Source organism: Carcharhinus amblyrhynchos, chromosome 9 (assembly GCF_965287045.1).
Source record: "Carcharhinus amblyrhynchos chromosome 9, sCarAmb.v2.hapA, whole genome shotgun sequence".
NCBI classification, from domain to species: domain Eukaryota; kingdom Metazoa; phylum Chordata; class Chondrichthyes; order Carcharhiniformes; family Carcharhinidae; genus Carcharhinus; species Carcharhinus amblyrhynchos.
This window is the reverse complement of record NC_137332.1, coordinates 7,367,196-7,390,215: the sequence shown is the minus strand read 5'-3', so window position 1 is coordinate 7,390,215 and position 23,020 is coordinate 7,367,196. Positions and strand designations below refer to the sequence as shown.

The 23,020-nt window shown below is 47.7% G+C and overlaps 1 protein-coding gene across 23 annotated transcripts in view; it reads left to right on the top strand.

Moving 5' to 3' along the window:
• adgrl2a (adhesion G protein-coupled receptor L2a) overlaps window positions 1–23,020 on the top strand; it is a 732,161-nt gene that overhangs the window by 614,383 nt on the left and 94,758 nt on the right. For all 23 annotated transcript variants that reach the window (XM_080195115.1, XM_080195117.1, XM_080195135.1 and 20 more), the window contains one exon: window positions 9,715–10,014. In XM_080195115.1, the coding sequence (XP_080051241.1) occupies window positions 9,715–10,014 (300 nt within the window). The remainder of the gene's footprint in view (window positions 1–9,714; window positions 10,015–23,020) is intronic.

The window sequence follows — 23,020 nt, the reverse complement described above, 5'->3', positions numbered from 1 at the left end:
GATGGAGTGGGCGACATTCACGACCTTTTGCAGTTCCTTGCGGTCTTGGGCAGAGCAGAAGCCCATACCAAGCTGTGAGACAGCCAGAAAGGATGCTTTCTAGGATGCATCTGTAAAAGTTGGTGAGAGTCGTAGCTGACGTGCCAAATTTCCTTTGCCTTCTGAGAAAGTAGAGGGGTTGGTGGGCTTTCTTAATTGTAGTGTCAGCATGGGGGGGGCTAGAATAGATTGTTGATCTGGACACCTAAAAAATTACGTTGCCGCACATCTATTAGGGACTTGGAGGATTTTGTCCCGCTGAAGTGAATCACTGGCGGGTTCTCCAAGCGAGTCACGCAAAAGCCGATCAACTTTGCTGAGATGTAATGGTCCCACCAGCAGCCAATGGTTCGCTGCAGTCATTGCGGGAAAGCCTAGTTGGTGGGCAGGGAGTTGGGGGGGGAGGTGAGGGGGGTGGGCTGCAGAAGGGGTGGAAATCCCAGCTGATGTCTGGTGCTGAACGGGGATGAAACAGTCACGTCAGCTTGGAATAATTTAATGCGTGCACTCTCTATGTGTGCACGTTTTACAATGTCTGTGAATGTAGCAACTGTGCAGTGACGTCCAAAACGTACGTCAGAGTTAGTCCTTCATTCTCATTCCTTCACTCCTCTAAAGGAAACATGTCTTTGTGCTGTCCCACTTCAATCCAGTTTCGATTCAGGCCTCGTTTCTTCCAGGGATAATTTCAACCATTACAAATTCCAGAGGAAAAAAAGAATTATGTCAGCTCGATAAAATATATATTTTTTCAGAATTTGAGCTAATTATCTAAATCAAGCTAACCCACTCAGTTAATACAGCAAGGGAAAAGGCCCAAGATGATTAGAAACATTTGCAAGATATCGCAAGATAGCTTTTATTGCATTTTTGATTAATTACTATGTATAAAATGTGTCATTGAAATTCGGCTTTCTTCATGGATTTGCCCTCTGCTGTTGTCCCAGGGGAGAATAGATTTCTTGTTTACCGAGTATACTAGATTATTAATCAGATAGCTGAAAATCAGAGATCGGAGCTGATTATCCCTCAGGAGAGTGCGTAATAAGTAATGACATTACAGGGAGATATGAATCTTAAATGAATTCAACATCAAAATGGCCACCTTCCACACAGCTCAGGCCCTCTTGCCACTTTTATTTTTCTCATTCATTCATGGGACGTGGGTGTCGCTGGCTAAGCCAGCATTTATTGCCAGACTGAGTGGCTTGCTTGGCCATTTCAAAGGGGCGGTTGAGAATCAGCCACATTGCTGTGGCTCTGGAGTCACATGGAAGCCAGACAAGGTTAGGATGCAGAAACGTAGGAGCAGGAGGAGGCCATTCGGCCCTTTGAGCCTGCTCCACCATTCATCATGATCATGGCTGATGGTCCAACTCAATAGCCTAATTCTGCTTTCTCCCCATAGCTTTTGATCCCGTTCACCTCAAGTGCTATATCCAGCCACCTCTTGTATACATTCAATGTTTTGGCATTAACTGCTTCCTGTGGTAATGAGTTCAACAGGCTCATCACTGTTTGGGTGAAGAAATGTCTCCTCATCTCCATCCTAATAGACTACCCTGTATCCTTGAACTGTGACCCCTGGTTCTGGATTCCCCCACCATCAGCAACATCCTTCCTGCATCCACCCTGTCTAATCTTGTTAGAATTTTATAAGTCTCTATGTGATTCCTCCCTCATTTGTCTGAACTTCAGCAAAAACAATCCCAACCTCGTCAATCTTTCCTCATGCATCAGTCTGACGGCAGATTTCCTTCCCTGAAGGACATTAGTGAACTTTAGAGGGGTTTTTCCGACAATTGACGATGGTTTCTTGGTCATCATAAGCAATTCTTAATTCCACATTTCTTTTTAGTTGAATTAAAATTCCACCATCTACCGTGGTGGGATTTGAACCCAGGTCCCCAGAACATCAGCTGAGTTTCTGGATTAATAGTCGAGTGCTAATACCTCTAGGCCATCTCCTCCCCATTTGCAGGATGTGGGCATCACTGGTAAAGCTAGTGTTTATTGTCCACTCCTAATTGCCCCTGAGGAAGTGGTGGTGAGCCAACCCTTTGATACAGTACAGTTTGCTTGGCCATTTCAAGGGGCAGTTATGAGAGGGAGACGCATTGCTGTGAATCTGGACTCACATGCAGGCCAGACCAGATAAGAGTGGCAAATTTCCTTCCCTGAAGGGCGTAAGTGAACCAGTTGAAATTTTATTACAATTTGGTAGTACCAATATCGATAACAGAGTCTTGCTTTATTTTTGACCAGATTTAGTTTATTAATTGAATTTAAATACCTCCCAAATGCTGGGCAGAGATTTGAACTCCTATTTTCAGGCTATTTGTCCGGCCCTGTTACATAATCACAATGTGATTATTCCAGAATCTCTTATTTCCTTTGTACAGGACTTGACAGTTATGCAGAGTTGATGGTCGAGTTTTCTCTTCGTTTTCCCTTATTGATTCACTCAACAGTTGCACAGTCCCAGTTTTCCATTAAATGAATGCCCACAGAGGAGGCTATTTGCTCCATCTAGTCTGCACCGACTTTCCAAATGAGCATCTTACCCAGGCCCTATGCCCATAACCCCACGTGTTTTCCTTATACATCTTGGGACACTAAGGTGCAATTTACCATGGCCAATCCACCAAACCTACACACCTTGGGATACTTAATGGCAGTTCATCATGGCCGATAAGGAAAAGCAGCCAGCACAATTATTAATCAGATAGCTGAAAATCAGAGATCGGAGCTGATTATCCCTCAGGAGGGTGCGTAATAAGTCATGACATTACAGGGAGATATGAATCTAAATGAATTCAACATCAAAATGGCCGCCTTCCACACAGCTCAGGCCCTCTTGCCACTTTTATTTTTCTCATTCATTCATGGGACGTGGGTGTCGTTGGCTAAGCCAGCATTTATTGCGTATCCCTAATTGCCCTCAAACCAAGTGGCTTGCTTGGCCATTTCAAAGGGGTGGTTGACAATCAACCACATTGCTGTGGCTCTGGAGTCACATGGAGGCCAGATCCCCGGACATTCCCTCTTCCACCTTCTTTCATTGGGACAAAGATACAAAAGTCTGAGGTCACGTATCAACTGGTTCAAGAACAGCTTATTTCGTGCTGCCATCAGACTTTTGAATGGAGCTACCTTGCATTAAGTTGATCTTGCTCTACACCCTAACTATCTGTGACTGTAACACTACATTGTGCACTCTCTGAGCAGCACAGTGGCACAATGATTAGCACTGCTGCCTCACAGCGCCAGGGACTTGGGTTCAATTTGTAGCTTGGGTCACTGTCTGTATGGAGTTCTCCCCATGTCTGCGTGGGTTCCCTGCTGGTGCTCCGGTTTCCTCCCACAGTTTGATAGATGTGCAGGTTAGGTGCATTGGCCTGAACAGGCGCCGGAATGTGGGGAATTTCACAGTAACTTCATTGCAGTGTTAATGTAAGCCTTACTTGTGACTAATAAGTAAACTTTAACTTGAAAACTTTTCCTTCCCTATATACGATATGCTTTATCTGTATAGCTTGTAAGAAACAGTACTTTTTGCTGGACGCTAATACATGTGACAGTAATAAATCAAACATCTTTGGAGTGTGGAGGAAACCGGAGCACCCGGAGTAAACCCTCGCAGACACGGGGAGAATGTACCGGCACCACTCACAATGATGATGCTTCAAACGAGAGCCTCAGTCCTGAACCCTTTCTGTTGGCCCCGATCCTGTATACGAGGTTACTGGTCCAGGAAAAGAGAGCAAAGCCTCGAAGGAGACTTTGTTACATCTCATCAGCTTCATTGGCACTTGGCACGATATGCTTAATGCAACTTTATTAGCTCAAGATAGTTTGAACTTCAGAATATATAATACCCCGTGACAGGTTTAATAAGTCCATCCTCGCTTGGCCAAAACTGATCCAGCGACAATTATTTTGACTTCCCTGTGGTGATGGGGGTTTTTTTTTAATCATTTTGACAGACATTCACTGAGCCAGAAGTATTTTCTTTCCTGGTCTCCTGGCTGAAAAGGTGGGTGCATTTAAGCTGAAGGAAAGTTTCTGAGGGCCTTTGGGTGGGGAGGTGGGAAGTGAGCTAGGATTGGCTTTCTGGATCAGTCAGTCGGGCGTGGAGCCACAGCTTAGACATGGAGCAGTCAACGGGTACAAAGGAACTGTACAGCAGAGGAACAGGCCCTTCGGCCCTCCAACCCTGTGCTGATCATATTGTCCTATTTAGAACATAGAACACTACAGCACAAACAGGCCCTTCGGCCCACAAGTTGTGTCGATCATATCCCTACCTAAAGAGATTTACAAAGATGTTGCCTGGATTGGGAGGCATGCCTTATGAAGATAGGTTGAGGGAGCTAGGTCTCTTCTCCTTGGAGAGACGGAAGTTGAGAGGCAACCTGGTAGTGGTTTATTTCGACCGATCGCTTGTATTCCTCTATTTCCTACCTATTCATGTGCCTATCCAGATAAGTCTTAAATGTCACTAACTTATCTGCCTCAACTTGGCAGTGCATTCCAGGCCCCTACCATCCTCTGTGTAAAAAACTTCCCTGCACATCTCCACTGAACCTTCCCCCCCAACCCCCCCCCAAAACTTATCTTGAACCTGTGCCATCTTGTAATTGTCATTTCCGCCCTGGGAAAAAGCTTCCAACTGCTCACCCTATCGCTACCTCTCATAATTTTATAAACTTCTATCGGGTCGCCCCCCCCCCAGCCTCCGTCTTTCCAGGGAGAACAATCCCAGTTTATTCAATCACTCCTCATCGCTAATACCCTCCCATACCAGGCAACATCCTGGTTAACCTTTTCTGTCCTCTCTCCAAAGCCACCACATTCTTCTGGTAGTGGGGAGATCAGAATTGGACTCAGTATTCCAAAAGTGGCCAAACCAACGTTTTATACAACTGTAACGTCATTTGCCTACTCGATGCCCCAGCCAATGAAGGCAAGCCTGCCATGTGCTTTCTTCACCACCTTTTCCACCTGTGCTGCCACTTTTAAGGACTTTATTGCCAGTTTTAAAGGATGAAACCTTTAACAAAAAAAAGCACAACACACAGACATGTTTGAAGGCTCCTTCCTTGCGATGTGGCAGGATGAGAGTATCAATCGTGCAGAGATAAGTGGAACATCAATGGCCCTTTCATAATGGGTCGTCAACAGAGCGGACAAATTAAGATGGCTCCAGTTGTGGTTGAGGGGTTATGATACAGCTGTAATTATTCGGATCGACGGGAGCAGACTTTTGGGCCTGGCAAATTATTCTCCAACCAGCCCCACTTAGTGGATAATGGGGGGAAATTAGCCTGGCTGGCAGCAACAGGTCACTATGGCAACAGAGGAAAGGCTACCAAAGTGTCAAGCTTGCAATGTTGAGGCAGGCACCGGCTTCAGAGTGAGAGAGTAGGATCTGTGTGTCGCAGTTTCTCCAAAAGGCAAGTCAGGCGCTGCAAAGCAACATTATGTCCCCTGACTTGGTGTTGTGACCGAACAGATCAGGAAGGGATCAGACTCGAACCCTCTTGGCTGAGGCACAGATATCAGCCCAAGGTACCGGCTCCTGAATACCAGCACCCTGGAAATGCTGCCTTCACTGGGCTGTGGTGCCTCTCACGGTTCAATAATCTGCTCATGCTGACTCTCCAAGCACAGAACAAACAGGCAGCGGAGCAAGGGGACTGAATGGTCTGGAATCTGGGCCGTGAAGGGGAAATAGAGAAGCAAATTCAGATGGAAAAAAATACACCTTGCTGCACAGAAATAGGCTCAGCATGAAGTGTGGATACAGGTGGAGAGTGAGGTACAAATACAGACAAAGGGTGCATTATGGATACAGGCGATGGGTGAGGTATGGATACAGGTGTACAGTGTGGTACAGATACAGACAAATGGTAAGGTATGGATACAGGCGAAGGGTGAGCTATGGATACAGGTGTACAGTGTGGTACAGATACAGACAAACGGTAAGGTATGGATACAGGCGAAGGGTGAGGTATGGATCCAGGTGTACAGTGTGGTACAGATACAGACAAATGGTAAGGTATGGATACAGGCGAAGGGTGAGGTATGGATACAGGTGTAGAGTGTGGTACAAATACAGACAAATGGTGAGGTATGGATACAGGCGTAAAGTGGGGTACAGATACAAACGAAGGGTGAGGTATGGATACAGTCGGAGGATGAGGTATGGATACAGGCGTAGAGTGTGGTACAGATACAGACAAATGGTGAGGTATGGATACAGGCGTAGAGTGTGGTACAGATACAGACAAATGGTGAGGTATGGATACAGGTGTAGAGTGAGGTACAGATACAAACAAAGGGTGTGGTATGGATACACGCAAAGGATGAGGTATGGATACAGGTGAAGGGTGAGTTCTGGATACAGGCGTAGAGTGTGGTACAGATACAGATGAAGGGTGAGGTGTGGATACAGGTGTAAAGTGAGGTGCTGATACAGGCACAGAGTGAGGCACAAATACAGGCAACTTCCCTGCCACGGAGAGTGGTTGAGGCAAATAGCATAGATAGATTCAAGAGGAAGCTAAACAAAGAAAACAGGAAGGTGAAGGAAATGGCAGGATACTTTGATGTGGTTCCAGAGTCACACAGTGGGGAAAAAGCCCTTTAGCCCACCCAGTCTGCACCAACAATTACTGCCACTAAAGTCACACTGGCTGAGCTAAGGGCGAGGCAAAATAAGGATTGGGAGCAAGGCTGGCATAGAGGCATGGAGCGTTAACATTGATGTTGGATGTCCTGGCAAGGGCACCAGACTGCAGGGTAACATCCGAGGCATGATATTTTCTGCGAAAGAATTGGGGGAAAAGTGAAGAGAGCAAAAGAAATTAAACTCTGACCCTGCAAGCCGGAATAACAATTCCACCATATTCACGCTATACACTATTTGATTTGATTTATTATTCTCACATGTATTAGCCTACAGTGAAAAGTATTGTTTCTTGCGCACTGTACAGACAAAACACACCATTTGTAGAGAAGGAAAGGAGAGAGTGCAGGATGTAGTGTTACATCATAGCTAGGGTGTTGAGAAAGGTCAACTTAATGCGAGGCAGGTCCATTCAAAGGTCTGATGGCAGCAGGGAAGAAGCTGCTCCTGAGTCGGTTGGTACATGACCTCAGACTTTTGTATCCTTTTCCCGAAAGAAGAAGGTGGAAGAGAGAATGCCCGAGGTCCGTGGGGTCCTTAATTGTGCTGGTTGCTTTTCCAAAGTAGCGGGAAGTGTAGACGGAGTCAATGGATGGGAGGTTGGTTTGAGTGATGGATTGGGCTTCATTCACAATATTTTGTAGTTCCTTGCGGCCTTGGGCAGAGCAGGAGCCCATACCAAGCTGTGATACAACCAGAAAGAATGCTTTCTGTAGTGCGTCTGTAAAATTGGTGAGAGTCATAGCTGACGTACCAGATTTCATGCGTCATCTGAGAAAGATGACCAGTGCTTGCTGCTGGATGCATCGTACTGAGGTGGTGGACATAAGATCCCTGCAGTACAGAAGAAGGCCAACTGGCACACCGTGTCTGCACCAACAACAATCCCACCCAGGGCCTTATCTCCTTAACCCCACGTGTTTACTCTGCTAACATCCCCCGACTCTCAGGGACAATGTAACATGGCCAGTCCATCTAACCCGTACATCTTTGGACTGTGATAGGGAACCCGAGCACCCGGAGGAAACCCACACGGACACGGGGTGAACGTGGAAACTCCACACAGACAGCCACCAGGGGCTGGAATTGAACCCGGGTCCCTGGCGCTGTGAGGCAGCCGTGCTAACCACACGCTTACAGAAGCAAGAATTTTTACACACGCAAGCAGCCTTTTGCTCGAACTTTACGCAGAGATATTGCTCTCCGAATAATCCAACAGTCTGTCATTTCAAGGGAAGGCTCTGACTGTGAGAGAATATAAGAATACCAGGGCTCTATGAAAGTTTAATCAGGCTTACTCACTCACCAACTCTGAGCACATATGACTGCAGGGGGTTGGGCGCAAGATGTTACATTAATTATTTTCTTGTAAGGCGCTGCATTAAGTTACTGAAACACGATGTAAATTGAAAGCTGTACCTTACCCAGCCGCGCATTCCTCAATTTTCACATCTGCTTATTGCTGGCAAAAGCGTAATGACTGTTTTGATCTGCGCTCAATGAGATGTAACACATGTAGTGACTGCGAGGTGGAAAGGCCTTCAATCAAATTAATGTCTCAAGTGAGTCATAATCCTGGTTGCTGTTGAAAGCAAATGACGCTTAAGTGTTAAATACTTTTTTTTTAATATATCCGCCAGTGTTTACAAGTCAACTTGTGCGGACTGGCCTTCACCCCCCCTCCCTCCCTCGAATGTGGAGAATCGAATCGAGGGCAGGTCTAATTGAGGTGACTCAGCTGATGAAAGGATTTGAGGGGGGAGGCTGTTTCCTGAGGAGGGGGGTGGGGAGGGGGGGCCGGGGAGGGGGGGCGGGATACCAGAACAAGGGGATCTGACCTTAAAATTACAGCTCTGCAGTTCAGCAGTGATGTCAGGAAGCACTTATCGTTGAGAAGAGTGATGGAAATTCCAGAACTCACTCTCTCGCAAAATAGCTGCTGAGGTGGGAGAGGGAGGGAGGGAGAGGGGGGGAGTGGGGGGGGGGGGGGGGGGCGCAAGGGGACAGTCACTTGAAAGTTCACAATTGAAAGCGATGGTCTTTTGTTCAGCATGCGTAGTCATGGCTACAGGATCAAGGGGAGGGCGCGTTTAGGTGGGAAGAATAAGAAGGCAAGATAAAACAAAGGAGCGGCACAGTGGTACGCTGGTTAGCATGGCTGCCTCACAGCGTCAGGGTCCCAGGTTCGATTCCGGCCTCAGGTGACTGTGTGTGTGTGTGTGTGTGTGTGTGTGTGGAGGCTGCATGTTCTCCCCGTGTCTGCGTGGGTTTTCTCTGGGTGATCCAGTTTCCTGCCACACTCCAAAGATGTGCAGGATAGGTGGATTGGCCATGCTAAGTTGCCCCTTAAATGCCCAATGATCTACGGGTCAGGCGGTTTTGCCAAGCTAAGTTGCCTCTTAGGTACCCAAAGATGTGCAGGATAGGTGGATTGGCCATGCTGAACTGCCCCTTAAGTGTCCAAAGATCTATAGGTTAGGCGGTTTGGCCGTGCTAAATTACCCCTTAGGTATCCAAAGATGTGCAGGATAGGCGGATTGACCATGCTAAATTACCCCTTAGGTGTCCAAAGATCTTCAGGTTAAGCAGATTGGCCATGCTAAATTGCCCCTTAAGTGTCCCAAGATGTGTAGAATAGGGGGATTAATGGGATGAATATGTGGGGTTACAGCAATATGGCCTGGGTAAGATGCTCGATCGGAGAGTCAGTGCAGACATCATGGATCGAATGGCCTCTTTCTGTGACGTGTAGACTTAATGATTCTTGACACAGTTATGATGGGCTGAATGGTCTCCCTCTGTGCTGTAACCATCGCATAATCGTATCCAGTAAATATACAGTTCAGCCACGATCTAATTGAAAGGCAGAACAGCCCTGAGATTCAGAACAGTCTGCTCCCGTTCTCCTCTTTGCTACTTCCTAACTCTAGTCATACAGATTGCCAAGGAGTTTGTTTGTTTTTACACGTTAACTTGTCTTGCAGAGCCAACCACGATTGAGACAACTTCTCTCGGGGCAGCTGGTGTGAAAACCACAGTGGCGACCACAACCTCAACCACTCCTGAGAAAGCTCTGGCCACCACAACGCTGGCCACAGGCACGAAAGAGGGCAGCAGGGGGCCCAGGCCCGGCCTATCCGACGCTGTAACGAAAACGCCCCCGGTGTCCACGTTCTTCCCCATCCCTGAGAGATACTGTGAGGCAACACAAGCCCGGGAAATAGGCTGGCCTCAGACACAGCGAGGCCTAGTGGTGGAACGCCCATGTCCAAAGGGGACTCGAGGTAAGAGGGGTTTTTATTTAGTGTCTCTGTTGTGTTTTGTATCTAAATTGTTTGGAAGTACTCAGTCCAATTCCAGAATAACTCAAATGGTATTTATTCCCTCATTGTTAAAAACTATATTTGTGATAAATTAGTGCAAAGGATATCGTTGCCAAGTTGGGCCCTGTGTTTGCAGCAGAGATCTGAAGGAGAATGGGATTGTTTTTGCCGGTTACCAGGAAGAACAGGGCTCTGCTGCTGCTGCAAAACCAAACTCTGAATAGAGAGATGATTGTTCTTCTGGGGGTAACACTGTCTTTTTATCAATTCCCCGCATGAGTGACATGGGGGAAGGAGGCGGGTCAGGGAGACAGGGGGAGGTGGGAGGAGGTAAAAGAAGAGGGGATGGAGGAGGAGGAGGAGACGGGGGGGGTGAAGAAGCGGGAGATGATGGGGGTAAAGGAGGGGGTGAAGGAGGGGGAGATGAAGGAGTGAAGATGGAGAAGGGAAGGAGGGGAAGATGAGGGGGTGAAGGAGGGGGAGGTGAGGGGGTGAAGGAGGGGGAGATGAGGGGGTGAAGGAGGGGGAGATGAGGGGGTGAAGGAGAGGGAGATGATGGGGGTAAAGGAGGGGGTGAAGGAGGGGGAGATGAGGGGGTGAAGGAGGGGGAGATGAGGGGGTGAAGGAGGGGAAGATGAGGGGGTGATAAAAGGGTCAAGAGGGGGAAGGAGCAGGAGTTGAGGGGTTGAAGGAAGGGGAGATAAGGGGGTGGAGAAGGAGGGTGAAGGGAGGAAGATGAGGGAGTGAAGGAGTAAGGGATGAGAGGAGTGAAGGAGGGGGAGATGGGGGTAAAGGACGAAGGGATGAGGGGGGTGAAGGAGAGGGAGCTGAGGAGGTGAAGGAGAGGGAGCTGAGGGGGTGAAGGAGGGGGAGATGAGGGGGTGAAGGAGGGGGAGATGAGGTGAGTTAAAGAGGGAGAAATGGAGTCTGAGGGAAATGGTGGGTTGGAAGATAACACAACTGCTCTTCGCGACTCCCTAACTCCAACTGCCAGTCCCTCTACAACCTGAACCAATAGCCTCCTGTCCATTGGCTCAGCTTCTCATGAGGTCAATCTATAGGGTCCTCACCGATCATGTGACTGTCAGGGAATGCTCCTCCCCCTTAAAGGGCCACTACATTCTGGCTGTTTGTAAGAGTTATCCAAACAGTCCCACTCAATCTGCCCTTTCCCCGCAACCCTGCAGTTAGATCTCCAAGTCTTTACCCAGCATCCTTTCAGAATTTACTATTGACTCAGCTTCTGCTGTCTTTCAGAAAGTATGTTATGAATGGTAACCACCCACTGAGCAGAATCGGATTCTCCTCGGCTGGCCCCATCTCCATTCCCCTTCTTCTGTTTGTTATCTTCGACGGTTTTACAGTGGCCACCTTGTTATAGTTGGGAGATCCTGTTCCCAGTGCATTGCAGACCAGTGATGCGAGGGAGGGGAGGGACAACTGAGGAGGGCCTACCATCAAATCCGCTCCCCCCCACTTCAAGAAACAAAAGCAGCAATGGCCAGAAGGTCAGATATAACCAGCAGCGGTGGACATGAGGGGAGAGTGATGATAGCCCCAGTCTTCTGCAAGGAAGGCATCCATCACCTTATGGATGCACCTGGGCACAAGGCGCATTGACAGGCAGTGAATCATAGAATCCCTACAGTGCAGGAAGAGGCCATTCAGCCCACTGAGTCTGCACCAACCACAATCCCACCCAGGCCCTGTCCACATAACCCCAACCATTTACCCTAGCTAGTTCCCCTGACATTAAGGGTCAATTTAACATGGCCAATCCGTCTAACCCGCACGTCTTTGGAGTGTGGGAAGAAACCCATGCAGACATGAGGAGAATGTGCAAACTCCACACAGACAAGCTGGGAATTGAACCCAGGTCCCCGGTGCTGTGAGGCAGCAGCGCTAACCATCGTGCCACCGCTCCCTCCCCCTGGGCAAACCATCTCACGCCAGAATGAGTGACCGCTGCCACTCATGCAGTCACATTTAAGGGCAGGTGGCATGACTGCCGAACCCTCTCCCAAAGCTCTGGTCGGTTCCCAGGTGAGTGGAGCCGTCCTTGCCCAGAATATAATGCGGCAGCTCTGCATGGCAATGGTAACGTTTCATTACCTTTGTCTTCGTCCCCTTCCTTCACTTTATAGAGATCGGACAGCTGAGAAACTGCTTGAGGCTGGCACAATGCAGCAATTCACACCATCCGCCCCGCTCCGATAGTCTTGGCAGTGTAGCATCAAAACCTTGTCCATCTGTGACAGACACCAGCGACGTAGCTGAGATTTGTGAAGAGCCTGGGGTGTGCCTCCTGCACTTGAGTTAATTGGAAGTGGCCCCCTAATAATCAGCTAAATTGTTGTTTTTACTTCACTGAAGAGTAGTCATTATTCAGCGTGCTAAGCCAACATTTGAAAATGCTCAGTGGCATTAACAATGCTGCAAAGTCGAATGGCAGAAGTGCCCTTTAGCATCTAATGCCACAGTCACCTCACTCCCGCAACACTGCTGCTGACGATGTGATTGTCACCAACCCTACATTCATTCATGTTCATTTTTTTTCTTTCATTCCTCCCCTCACAATAATCCAAAAAGCAAATGAGATTGCTGGCCTTTATCCATAGCAGAATAGACTCGGAGGCAATGGTGAACAGTGGGAGTGTTACTGAATGAGTTTCTTTTTCATTCGTGGGATATGGCCATCGCTGGCTGGCCAGCATTTATTGTGTGGGTATGCCAGCGTTGGACTGGCGTAAACACAGTAAAAAGTCTGACAACACCAGGTTTTAGTCCAACCGATTTATTTGATAATAGACTCACAAGCTTTCGAGGCTCCCCTCTTCGTCAGGTGAATGGAGAGTTCTGGCCTCAGACAGAGCATATAAAGCACAGACAGTTTAGAGATTACTGATTAGAATGCGAATCCTTACACCTAACCTGCTGTTCAAGACCTGAAGTGGCTGACAATGTGAGTGGAAGGAGCACTGATCACAGTTTAAAGAGATGTGTATTGTCTCCAGACAGTACAGTAAGTGAGGTTTTGCAAACCCAGGCAAGTCACGGGGGTTACAGATAGTGCGACATGAACCCAAGATCCCTGTTGAGACCGTCCTCATGTGTGCGGAACTTGGCTATCAGTCTCTGTTCAGTGACTCTGCGCTGTCGTGTGTCGTGAAGTCCGCCTTGGAAAATGCTTACCCGAAGGTCAGAGGCTGAATGCCCGTGACCACTGAAGCGTTCGCCAACAGGAAGGGAACAGTCTTGCCTGGTGATCACCAGGCAAGACTGTTCCCTTCCTGTTGGTGAACACTTCAGTAGCCAGCCAGGCAAGACTGTTCCCTTCCTGTTGGTGAACACTTCAGTGGTCACGGGTATTCAGCCTCTGACCTTCGGGTAAGCATTCTCCAAGGCGGCCTTCATGACACACGACAGCGCAGAGTCACTGAACAGAGACTGATAGCCAAGTTCCGCACACATGAGGACGGTCTCAACAGGGATCTTGGGTTCATGTCGCACTATCTGTAACCCCCATGACTTGCCTGGGATTGCAAAACCTCACTTACTGTACTGTTGGAGACAATACACATCTCTTTAACCTGTGATCAGTGCTCCTTCCACTCACATTGTCAGCCACTTCAGGTCTTGAACAGCAGGTTAGGTGTAAGGATTCGCATTCTAATCAGTAATCTCTAAACTGTCTGTGCTTTATATGCTCTGTCTGAGGCCAGAACTCTCCATTCACCTGACGAAGAGGGAAGCCTCGAAAGCTTGTGAGTCTATTATCAAATAAATCGGTTGGACTAAAACCTGGTGTTGTCAGACTTTTTACAGCATTTATTGCCCATCCCTAGTTGAGAGTCAACCATATTTCTGTAGGCCAGACCGGGTAAGGACGGTAGATTTCTTTCCCTTAAGGACATTAGTGAACCAAATGAGATTTTCCCGACAATCGACAATGGTTTCATGGTCATCAGTCGATTCTTAATCCCAGATTTTTTTTATTGAATTCAAATTCCACCCTCTGCAGTGGTGCGATTCGAACCCGGGTTCCCCAGAACATGAGGTGAGTTTCTGGATTACTATCTAGCGATAATACCACTCATACAGGGCGGCACAGCAGCACAGTGGTTAGCACTGCTGCTTCACAGCTACAGGGTCCTGGGTTCGGTCCCTGGCTCAGGTCACTGTCTGTGTGGAGTTTGCACATTCTCCTCGTGTCTGCGTGGGTTTCCTCCGGGTACTCCGGTTTCCTCCCACAGTCCAAAGATGTGTGGGTTAGGTTGATTGGCCATGCTAAGAAATTGCCCCTTAGTGTCCAGGGATGTGTAGGTTAGAGGGATTAGTGGGTATAGCATGTAGGGATATGGGGGTAGGGCCTGGGTGGGATTGTGTTCGGGGCAGACTCGATGGGCCAAAGAGCCTCTATCTGCACTGTAGGGTTCTATGATTCTATGAAGGCCATTGCCTCCTCTGTAATGTAAAGGCACATGCTCTGGGGATATTGCCAGAACTGTACCACTTCGGCCACCACAGAATTAGAGCAGACAAGGGTCCGACCATGGAAATCTCCGTTGAGTTTGTGGGAATTTCTGGTCTCGCTCGAGTGAGGCTGTAAAATCATCGCCGTGCAGTCCAAATCCCACCACAACATCAGCAGGTGGTGTTTAAGTTAATCTAATTAATAAATTCAATTTAAAAAGCAATCTCTGGAATTGAAAGTTAGTCTCAGTAATGGTGACCTTGAATCCATCACTGATTTTTGTAAAAACCCATCTATCTGGTCCACCAATGTCCTTTAGGGAAGGAAATCTGCCGTCCTTGCCTGTTCTGGCCTACATGTGGGCAGTGCAGTGACACAGTGGTTAGCACTGCTGCCTCACAGCTCCAGGCACCCGGGTTCGATTCCAGCCTTGAATGTCAGTGTGGAGCTTGCACATTCTCCCCGTGTCTGCGTGGGTTTCCTCCAGGTGCTCTGGTTTCCCCCCACAGTCCAAAGATTTCCAGGTTGGATGGGTTGGCCATGATAAATTGTCCCTTAGTGTCCCAAGGTGTGCAGATGGTTAGATGGATTAGCCATGGTGAAATGGTCATCCGTGTCCAAAGATGCTGCGTTAGATGGGTTAGCCATGGTAATTGCACTGGATTACGGGGACACGGTGGGGGAAATGGCCTGGGTAAGGTACCTTTGCAGGGCGAGTCGGTGCAGACTCAGTGGGCCAAATGGCTTCCTTCTACGCTGTGGGAATTGTGGGATTCCATACATGTGACTCCAGACCCACAGCAATGTGGTTGAATCTTCACCGCACTTGAGGGCAATTATTGATTGGCTACAAATACCTTACCAGCGATGCCCATATCCAATGAAGGACTAATAAAGAATCTAAAGGGGTAGAAATCATGGTTCAGATACACAAAGCTCTGATACATGGTTAGACTACATCTGAAGCAGTTCTGAACATCAAATCTTGGGAAGAATATCTTGGCCCTGGTTGCGGGGGGGAGGGGGGGGTGCGGGTGGGGGCGGGGGGATGGGTGCAGGGGGGAGGGCTATAGCTTTAATTTACCAGAATGATTCCACAATTCTCAGGAAGTTTGCTTAGGGGTGTATAGAGTGATTTTCAACACCGGGAAGGATTTAGGGAGAACTATTTCTGCTGTTTGGGGACTCTGTGACTGGGAGGCATGGTCCAAATATCAGAACCAGGAGTGAAGCGAGGAAACATGCCTTCTTGCCAAGAGTAGCAGGAGTTTGGAACTCTCCGCCACAAACACAAGTTGATATTCGATCAGATGCTCATTTTAAATGGAGTTTTTTAAAAGATATTCGGGGACCTGGGGCAAAGGTGGATAAGTCGTGGATCAGCCATTATCTTAATGATTGGTGGAACAGGATGGATGGATGGGCTGAATGGCCTCCTCCTGTTGCAGTCTCCCATGCTTTCCCCCTTTACAAGTCAGTGTGCAGCATTCCCAGCCCCTCCCAGCCAGCCTGCATCCCTTAGAAGGGCACTGTTTTGTCAATAATGGACAAAAATGATCGATGAGAATTGCAACCTTCTCTCTGCCTCTGTGGCCACCCGGGTGCACCGTTCTGACAGAAGGTCACTGACCCAAAGTATTAAGTCTTTTTCTCTCTCCGCGGATGCTGCCAGACCTGCTGAGCATTTTCTGGTTTCATTCCAGATTTCCAGCAGATGCAGTGGTTTGTTTCTGTGTTCGGGTTCCCTGGACTGGGAGCTGGAGCTGGAATCCTGGCTGATTGCCCCACTAATCCCTCTAACCTACACAACCCGGAACACTCAGGGGCAACTCAGCACGGCCAATCAACCTAACCTCCACATCTTTGGAGTGTGGGAGCACCCGGAGGAAACCCAGGCAGACATGAGGAGAACATGCATACTCCGCACAGGCAGTGACCCAAGCCTGGAATCGAACCTGGGCCCCTGGCACTGTGAGGCAGCAGTGGTAACATAAGAACATAAGAAATAGGAGCAGGAGTAGGCCATCTAGCCCCTCGAGTAACCACTGTGCCACCATGCTGCCCGAACCAGAGCATCCGGAGGGAACCCATGCAGACATGGGGAAAATGTGCAAACTCCGCACAGACGGTGACCCAAGCCGGAATTGAACCCAGGTCCCTGGCGCTGTGAGCAGCAGTGCTAACCACTATGCCATCCGTTGACCATGCTAAATTCTCCCTCAGTGTACTTGAACAAAGTTGACCTTTCTCTACACCCTAGCTATGACTGTAACACTACATTCTGCACTCTCTCGTTTCCTTCTCTATGAACGGTATGTATTGTGTGTCTATCACACTAGAAACAATATTTCTCATTATATGTTAATACATGTGACAATAATAAATCAAATCAAATGAAAAGGCACCAGAGTGTGGCAAGTAGGGGATTTTGACAATAACTTAACTGCAGTGTTAATATAAGCCTACTTGTGATACTAATAAATAAATTTTAAACTTAAACTTAACTTCCACAACCCTGTGGCCTCCCAAACTGCTTTAACCCAAGTGAAGTGTCGTCACTCTGACAGGAATGTGACAGCTAAACTACAGCCAGATGGGATATTGGAAAGTCAGCTCTGGCTCAGTTGGTGCTCTCACCTCTGAATAGGAGGGTGGTGATCCAGGGAGGGAGCATGAAAACCTCGGCTAACCTCGCAGTGCCACACTGAGGGAGTGCGGCACTGTCGGAGGTGCCATCCTTCAGCCCGCATCTTGGGCAGACATAATCGATCCTCAAGGCACCATTTTGAAGAAGAATCAGGGAAATAACATAGAATGTCATGGAATCCGTGTAGTGCAGAAGGAGGCCATTCCACCCATTGAGTCCGCACTGACTCGATGGCATGGTGACACAATGGTTAGCGCTGCTGCCTCACAGTGCCTCTTAGTGTCAGAAGATGTGTAGGTTCAAGGAATTAGCAGGGTAAATGTGTGAAGTTGTGGGGATAGGGCCTGGGATGGGATTGTTGTCGGACTCAATGGGTCTAATGACTTCCTTCTGCATTGTAGGAATTCTATGATTTCTATGACTCTTTGATAGAGCATCACATCAGACCACCCCTTCCCCGATACCCCATGTATTTACTCCGCTAATCCTCCCAGCCTACGTATCTATGGTCACTGAGGGGCAATTTAGCACGGCCAATCCACCTAACCTGCACATCTTTGGACTGTGGGAGGAAACCAGAGCACCCGGAGAAAACTGCATTCTCGGGGAGAACGTGCAGACTCCATACTGACAGTGACCCAAGCTGGGAATCGAACCCAGGTCCCGGCTAACCACTGAGCCATCATGCCACCCCTGTTACCCCCAGAGTCCTGGCCAATAATTTGTTCTTCATTCAACTTCCTGTGGGTTGTTTGATGATGAGCAAGAAGTTCCCCCTCTTACACAACTCCTGGCCAAGATTCCAACCCTTCCCCACCCCAACCCTGAGCAAGATATGGCAAAAATAATTGGGATCTGGGTTGGAATTCTCCAGTCTCGCATGCCTGCCAGCGGGAATGGAGAACTTGGCGCTCATCCAAATCTCCGTGCACAGCGGTCGGACTGGAGAATCCCAACCGTGAGTGAGGTTGGAGAATTCCAACCATGGTCACTCATTTTTTTGCTGTTTATGGGAGCTTGCTGTGTGCTATATAGCCGTTACGTCTGCCAATATAGCCACAGTCATTCCACTGTCCATGTAATTACTTTCTCCCTTTGCGCTGCAGGGGCAGCGGTGTGAGATATAATAGACACAAGCCTTTAGTTTTAATTTTATTGAAGTAATCCAAAATCTTTCACCATGCCACCAGATGGATGTGTAAGTTTTGGAGAGAGTACAAAGATGGTTCATCAGCATTTTGCCTGGTCTCGAGGGTATTGGTTATGAGAAGAGGTTGAATAGTAATCCTGGGATTACTATTTAAAGGGCGGAAAGCTGCAGCATGCTGCAGTGCAGAGGGACCTCGGGGTCCTTGTGCATGAGTTGCAAAAACCCAGTCTGCAGGTGCAGCAGGTGGTCAGGAAGGCGAATGGGATGTTGGCCTTTATAGCAAGGAGGATAAAATATAAAAGCAGGGAGGTCTTGCTGCAACTGTACAGGGCATTGGTGAGGCCACAGCTGGAGTACTGTGTGCAGTTTTGGTTGCCGCATTTGCGCAAGGATATTTTGGCCTTGGAGGGAGTGCAGAGGAGGTTCACTAGGCTGATAACGGAGATGAGGGGATTGGACTATCAAGAGAGACTAAATAGACTGGGTCTGTACTCGTTGGAGTTTAGAAGGATGAGGGGGGAACTTATAGAGACGTATAAGATAATGAAAGGGATGCATAGGGTAGAGGTGGAGAGATAAGAACATAAGAACATAAGAAATAGGAGCAGGAGTAGGCCATCTAGCCCTTCGAGCCTGCCCTGCCATTCAATATTCTTCCCGCTCAGAAAGGACAACAGGGCTGGAGGGCACATCCTCAAGATAAGGTGGGGGAAGTTTATAACGGAGTTGAGGAGCAACTTCTTCACTCAAAGGGTGGTGAATCTCTGGAATTCTCTGCCCGTTGAAGTGGTGGAGGCTGCCTCGCTAAATATTTTTAAGTCACGGGTAGATAGGTTTCTGATAGACAGGGGAATTAAGGGTTATGGGGAGAAAGTGGGAAAGTGGAACTGATCCACTTCAGATCAGCCATGATCTTATTGAATGGCGGGGCAGGCTCGAAGGGCTAGATGGCCTACTCCTGCTCCTATTTCTTATGTTCTTATGTTCTTATAAACTAGGATTGTTTGCACTGGAAAGACAGAGGCTGAGGGGAGACCTAAAAGTTTATTTATTAGTGTCACAAGTAGGCTTACATTAACACTGCAATGAAGTTACTGTGATAGAGGTCTACAAAATTATGAGCGGCATCGACAAGGTGGATAGTCAGAGGTGGAAGTGTCAATTACAAAGGGGAATAGGTTCAAGGTGAGAGGGGGAAAGTTTAAGGGAGATGTGCGGAGGATGTTTTTCATGCAGAGAGTGGTGGGTGCCTGGAACGTGCTGCCAGAGGAGGTGGTGGAAGCACATTTAAGAGGCACCTGGATGAGTACATGAATAAGGGGGGAATAGAGGGGTATAGACCAAAGAAGGGTGTTTTTTTTGTAGTTTAGTTAGGGCATCACGATCAGCATGGGCTTGGAGGGCTGAAGGGCCTGATCCTGTGCTGTACTTCCCTTCGTTCTTTGTTCATTCTACCTTTTGATTCCTCGCCCACTTAGTACGTAATGGAATTTACAGCCATCTTGACCCGTTGGCACCATGTTCTTCCATGTTACTTCAAATTAAATGGAGCAAAACCCTTTGTTAAAAGGGAAAATTACATAAACTTGTTATCAATCATGAAGCGTGTGTTAACTTCTCACTTACTGATGCCTTTCTCTGTGTTCTTTTCAAGATAGAGCCTGTCTTTATTAATACGATACAAGATCCTGAATCATAGAACATTCTCGCAGAATAATGGATTGAATAGACCAGCAAGTCTGTCCAATCTCCCTCCACTGATCACTCCCCGTAACCATTAATATTCCTTTTCAAATAAGCATTGATAATTCCCTTTTCAAAGAAATAATGGATTCTGCTTGAGCAACAGTTTGTGGCAGAGAATCCCACATTGTAACTACCTGCTGAGTAAAGAGCTTTTTTTTCTAATCTTCCCTTTAATTCTTTGTCTGATTATTTTAAATGTCTACACTCTTATTGCGATCGCCCCAGGCAGTGGAAATAATCTGTCACTATCCACTTTGACAAAAAACTTGCCTCCTGATTCCCTCAGTGAATAAATCCTAATTTTTCACATTTCCCTCTGTCTCTCAAATCAACTGTAAAGGTTTCATGCCTTGTGTCTCATTGCACCCACGCTTTCAGTACCTCTGCAAGTGTGGCATGGTGGCACAGTGGTTAGTGCTGCTGCCTCACAGCTCCAGGGACCTGTGTTCGATTCCTGTCTATGTGGAGTCTGCACATTCTTCCCGTGTCTGCGTGGGTTTCCTCTGGATGCTCTGGCTTCCTCCCACAGTCCAAAGATGTGCAGGTTTGGTGAATTGGCCATGCTAAGTTGCCCCTTAGTGTTCTGGGATGCGTAGGTTAGAGGGATTGGAGGGGTAAGTATGTGGGATTACAGGGATAGGGCCTGGGTGGGATTGTTGTCCATGCAGACTTGATGGGCTGAATGGCCTCCTTCTGAACTGTCGGGTTTCTAAGAACTGAGATGGAATACTCTCCACTTGCCTGGATGAGTGCAGCTCCAACAACACTAAGAAGCTTGACAGCATCTAGGGCAAAGCAGCTCGGTTGATTGCACCCCATCCAGCACCCTCAATAGTCATTCCATCCACCACTATTACACAATGGCAGCCATGTGTACCATCTACAAGGTGTAACTTGCCAATGCTCCTTTGACAGCACCATCCAACCCTGTGACTTAAAAAGCAGCGGGCAAATGGGGGCACCACCACACACTTGCCTGTCCACTTACCAGTCACACACCATCCTGATTTGGAAATATATTGAGTCAAAATCCTCAAACTCCCACCCTAACACCACTGTGGGTAGACCTGCACCACATGGACTGTAGTGCCTCAAGAAGGGCAAACAGTGACATAGTGCTTAGCACTTCTCTCTCACAATGCCAGGGACCCAGGTACAATTCTGGTCTTGGGTGATTGTGTGGAGTTTGCATGTTCTGCGTAGGTTTCCTCCAGGGTGCTCCGGTTTCCTCCCACTGTCCAAAGTTGTGTGGGTTAGGTTGATTGGCCATGCTAAAATAGGTAAATTGTCCCTTCGTGTCAGGGGGATTAGCAGTGTAAATATGTGAAGTTAAGGGGATAGGGCCAAGGTGGGATTATTGTCAATAGCCGAATGGCCTAGTAATTCTATGACTCTTCTAAGCCAGCTCACCATCTCAAGGGGCAATTAGGGATGGCAATAAATGCTAGTCTGACTAATAATGTCCATATCTTTTTTTTAAATTCATTCGTGGGACAAGGGCATCGCTGGCTGGCCAGCATTTATTGTAAGAAGTCTCACAACACCAAGTTAAAGTCCAACAGGTTTATTGGGTGTTTGCTACCAAATAAACCTGTTGGATTTAACATGATGTTGTGAGACTTCCTACTGTGTTTACCCCGGCCCAATGCCAGCATCTCTGCATCAAGCATTTATTGCCCATCCTAATTGCCCAAGGGCAGTTGAGAGTCAACCATGTTTCTCTGACTCCGGAGTCACATGTCGGCCAGACCAGGTAAGGTTGGCAGATTTCCTTCCCGAAAGGACATGAGTGAACCAGATAGGTTTTTCCGACAAAGGTTTCATGGTCATCAGTAGATTCTTAATTCAGTGTTTTTTTTACTGAATTCAGATTCTGCCATCAGCCGTGGCGGGATTCGAACCTGGGTCCCCAGAACATTAGCTGAGCTCCTAGATTAATTGTCTAGCAATAATACCACTAAGCCATCACCTCCCATAAACATATTATTAAAATGCTGTGACCCTCCAACATCTTACGAACTTTTCATTCTTTTGATGCCAACATTTTGCACAACTCCTGTCTTTCACCCAGTAGCTGAGGTCTTTGATGAACTGACCTTTTGTAGGACGCATAGTGTTTTCATAGAATCCCTACAGTGCAGAAGGAGGCCATTCAGCCCATCGAGTCTGTACCGGCCATAATCCCACCCAGACCCTATTCCTGCAACCCCATGCATTTACTCTGTTAATCCCCCTGACACTGCGGTCAATTTAGCATGGCCAATCAAACTAACCTACACAACTTTGGACTCTATAGTTTAATTAGTCTCACAACACCAGGTTAAAGTCTACTCATCCGATGAAGGGGCAGCACTGTGAAAGCTCGTGCTACCAAATAAACCTGTTGGACTTTAAGCTGGTGTTATGAAACTATTTACTGTGCTTATCCCAGTCCAACGCCAGCCACTCCACACCATAGTTTAGTTCGAGCATCATGATCGGCACGGGCTTGGAGGGCCAAAGGGCGTTCTCCCGTGCTGTACTTTTTTCTCTTTGTTCATTCTCCCATTTAATTCACCGGATACGTTGGACGTAACAGAATTCACAACCAGCTTGGTAAGAGGTAAACCGATCCCAAGGTATTTTGCCAAATTGTAAAGAGAAATGGACGTTGGGCATGAACAAGGAAATGGTTAATTGGATCTGAGGGTGGGGTGACAGAAAGTTCAATGAGGTGAGTTTTAATGAGAGCCCTAGATAAAGGAAGGGAAGTTGAGGGACGTCGTGGGGAGGGGGAAATTCCAGGGAATGGGGTTACTTCTCTCTGATCACATCCAAGCGAATCTGTTCCATTGCTTTCACACCCTCCCTTTGGTTGGGTGTCAAAGAATGGTCCTCAACATTGGCGACTAGTTGCTGTGTCGCCCTGAAACACAACACTGCAGATACTACAAATGGGAAATGAAAACAG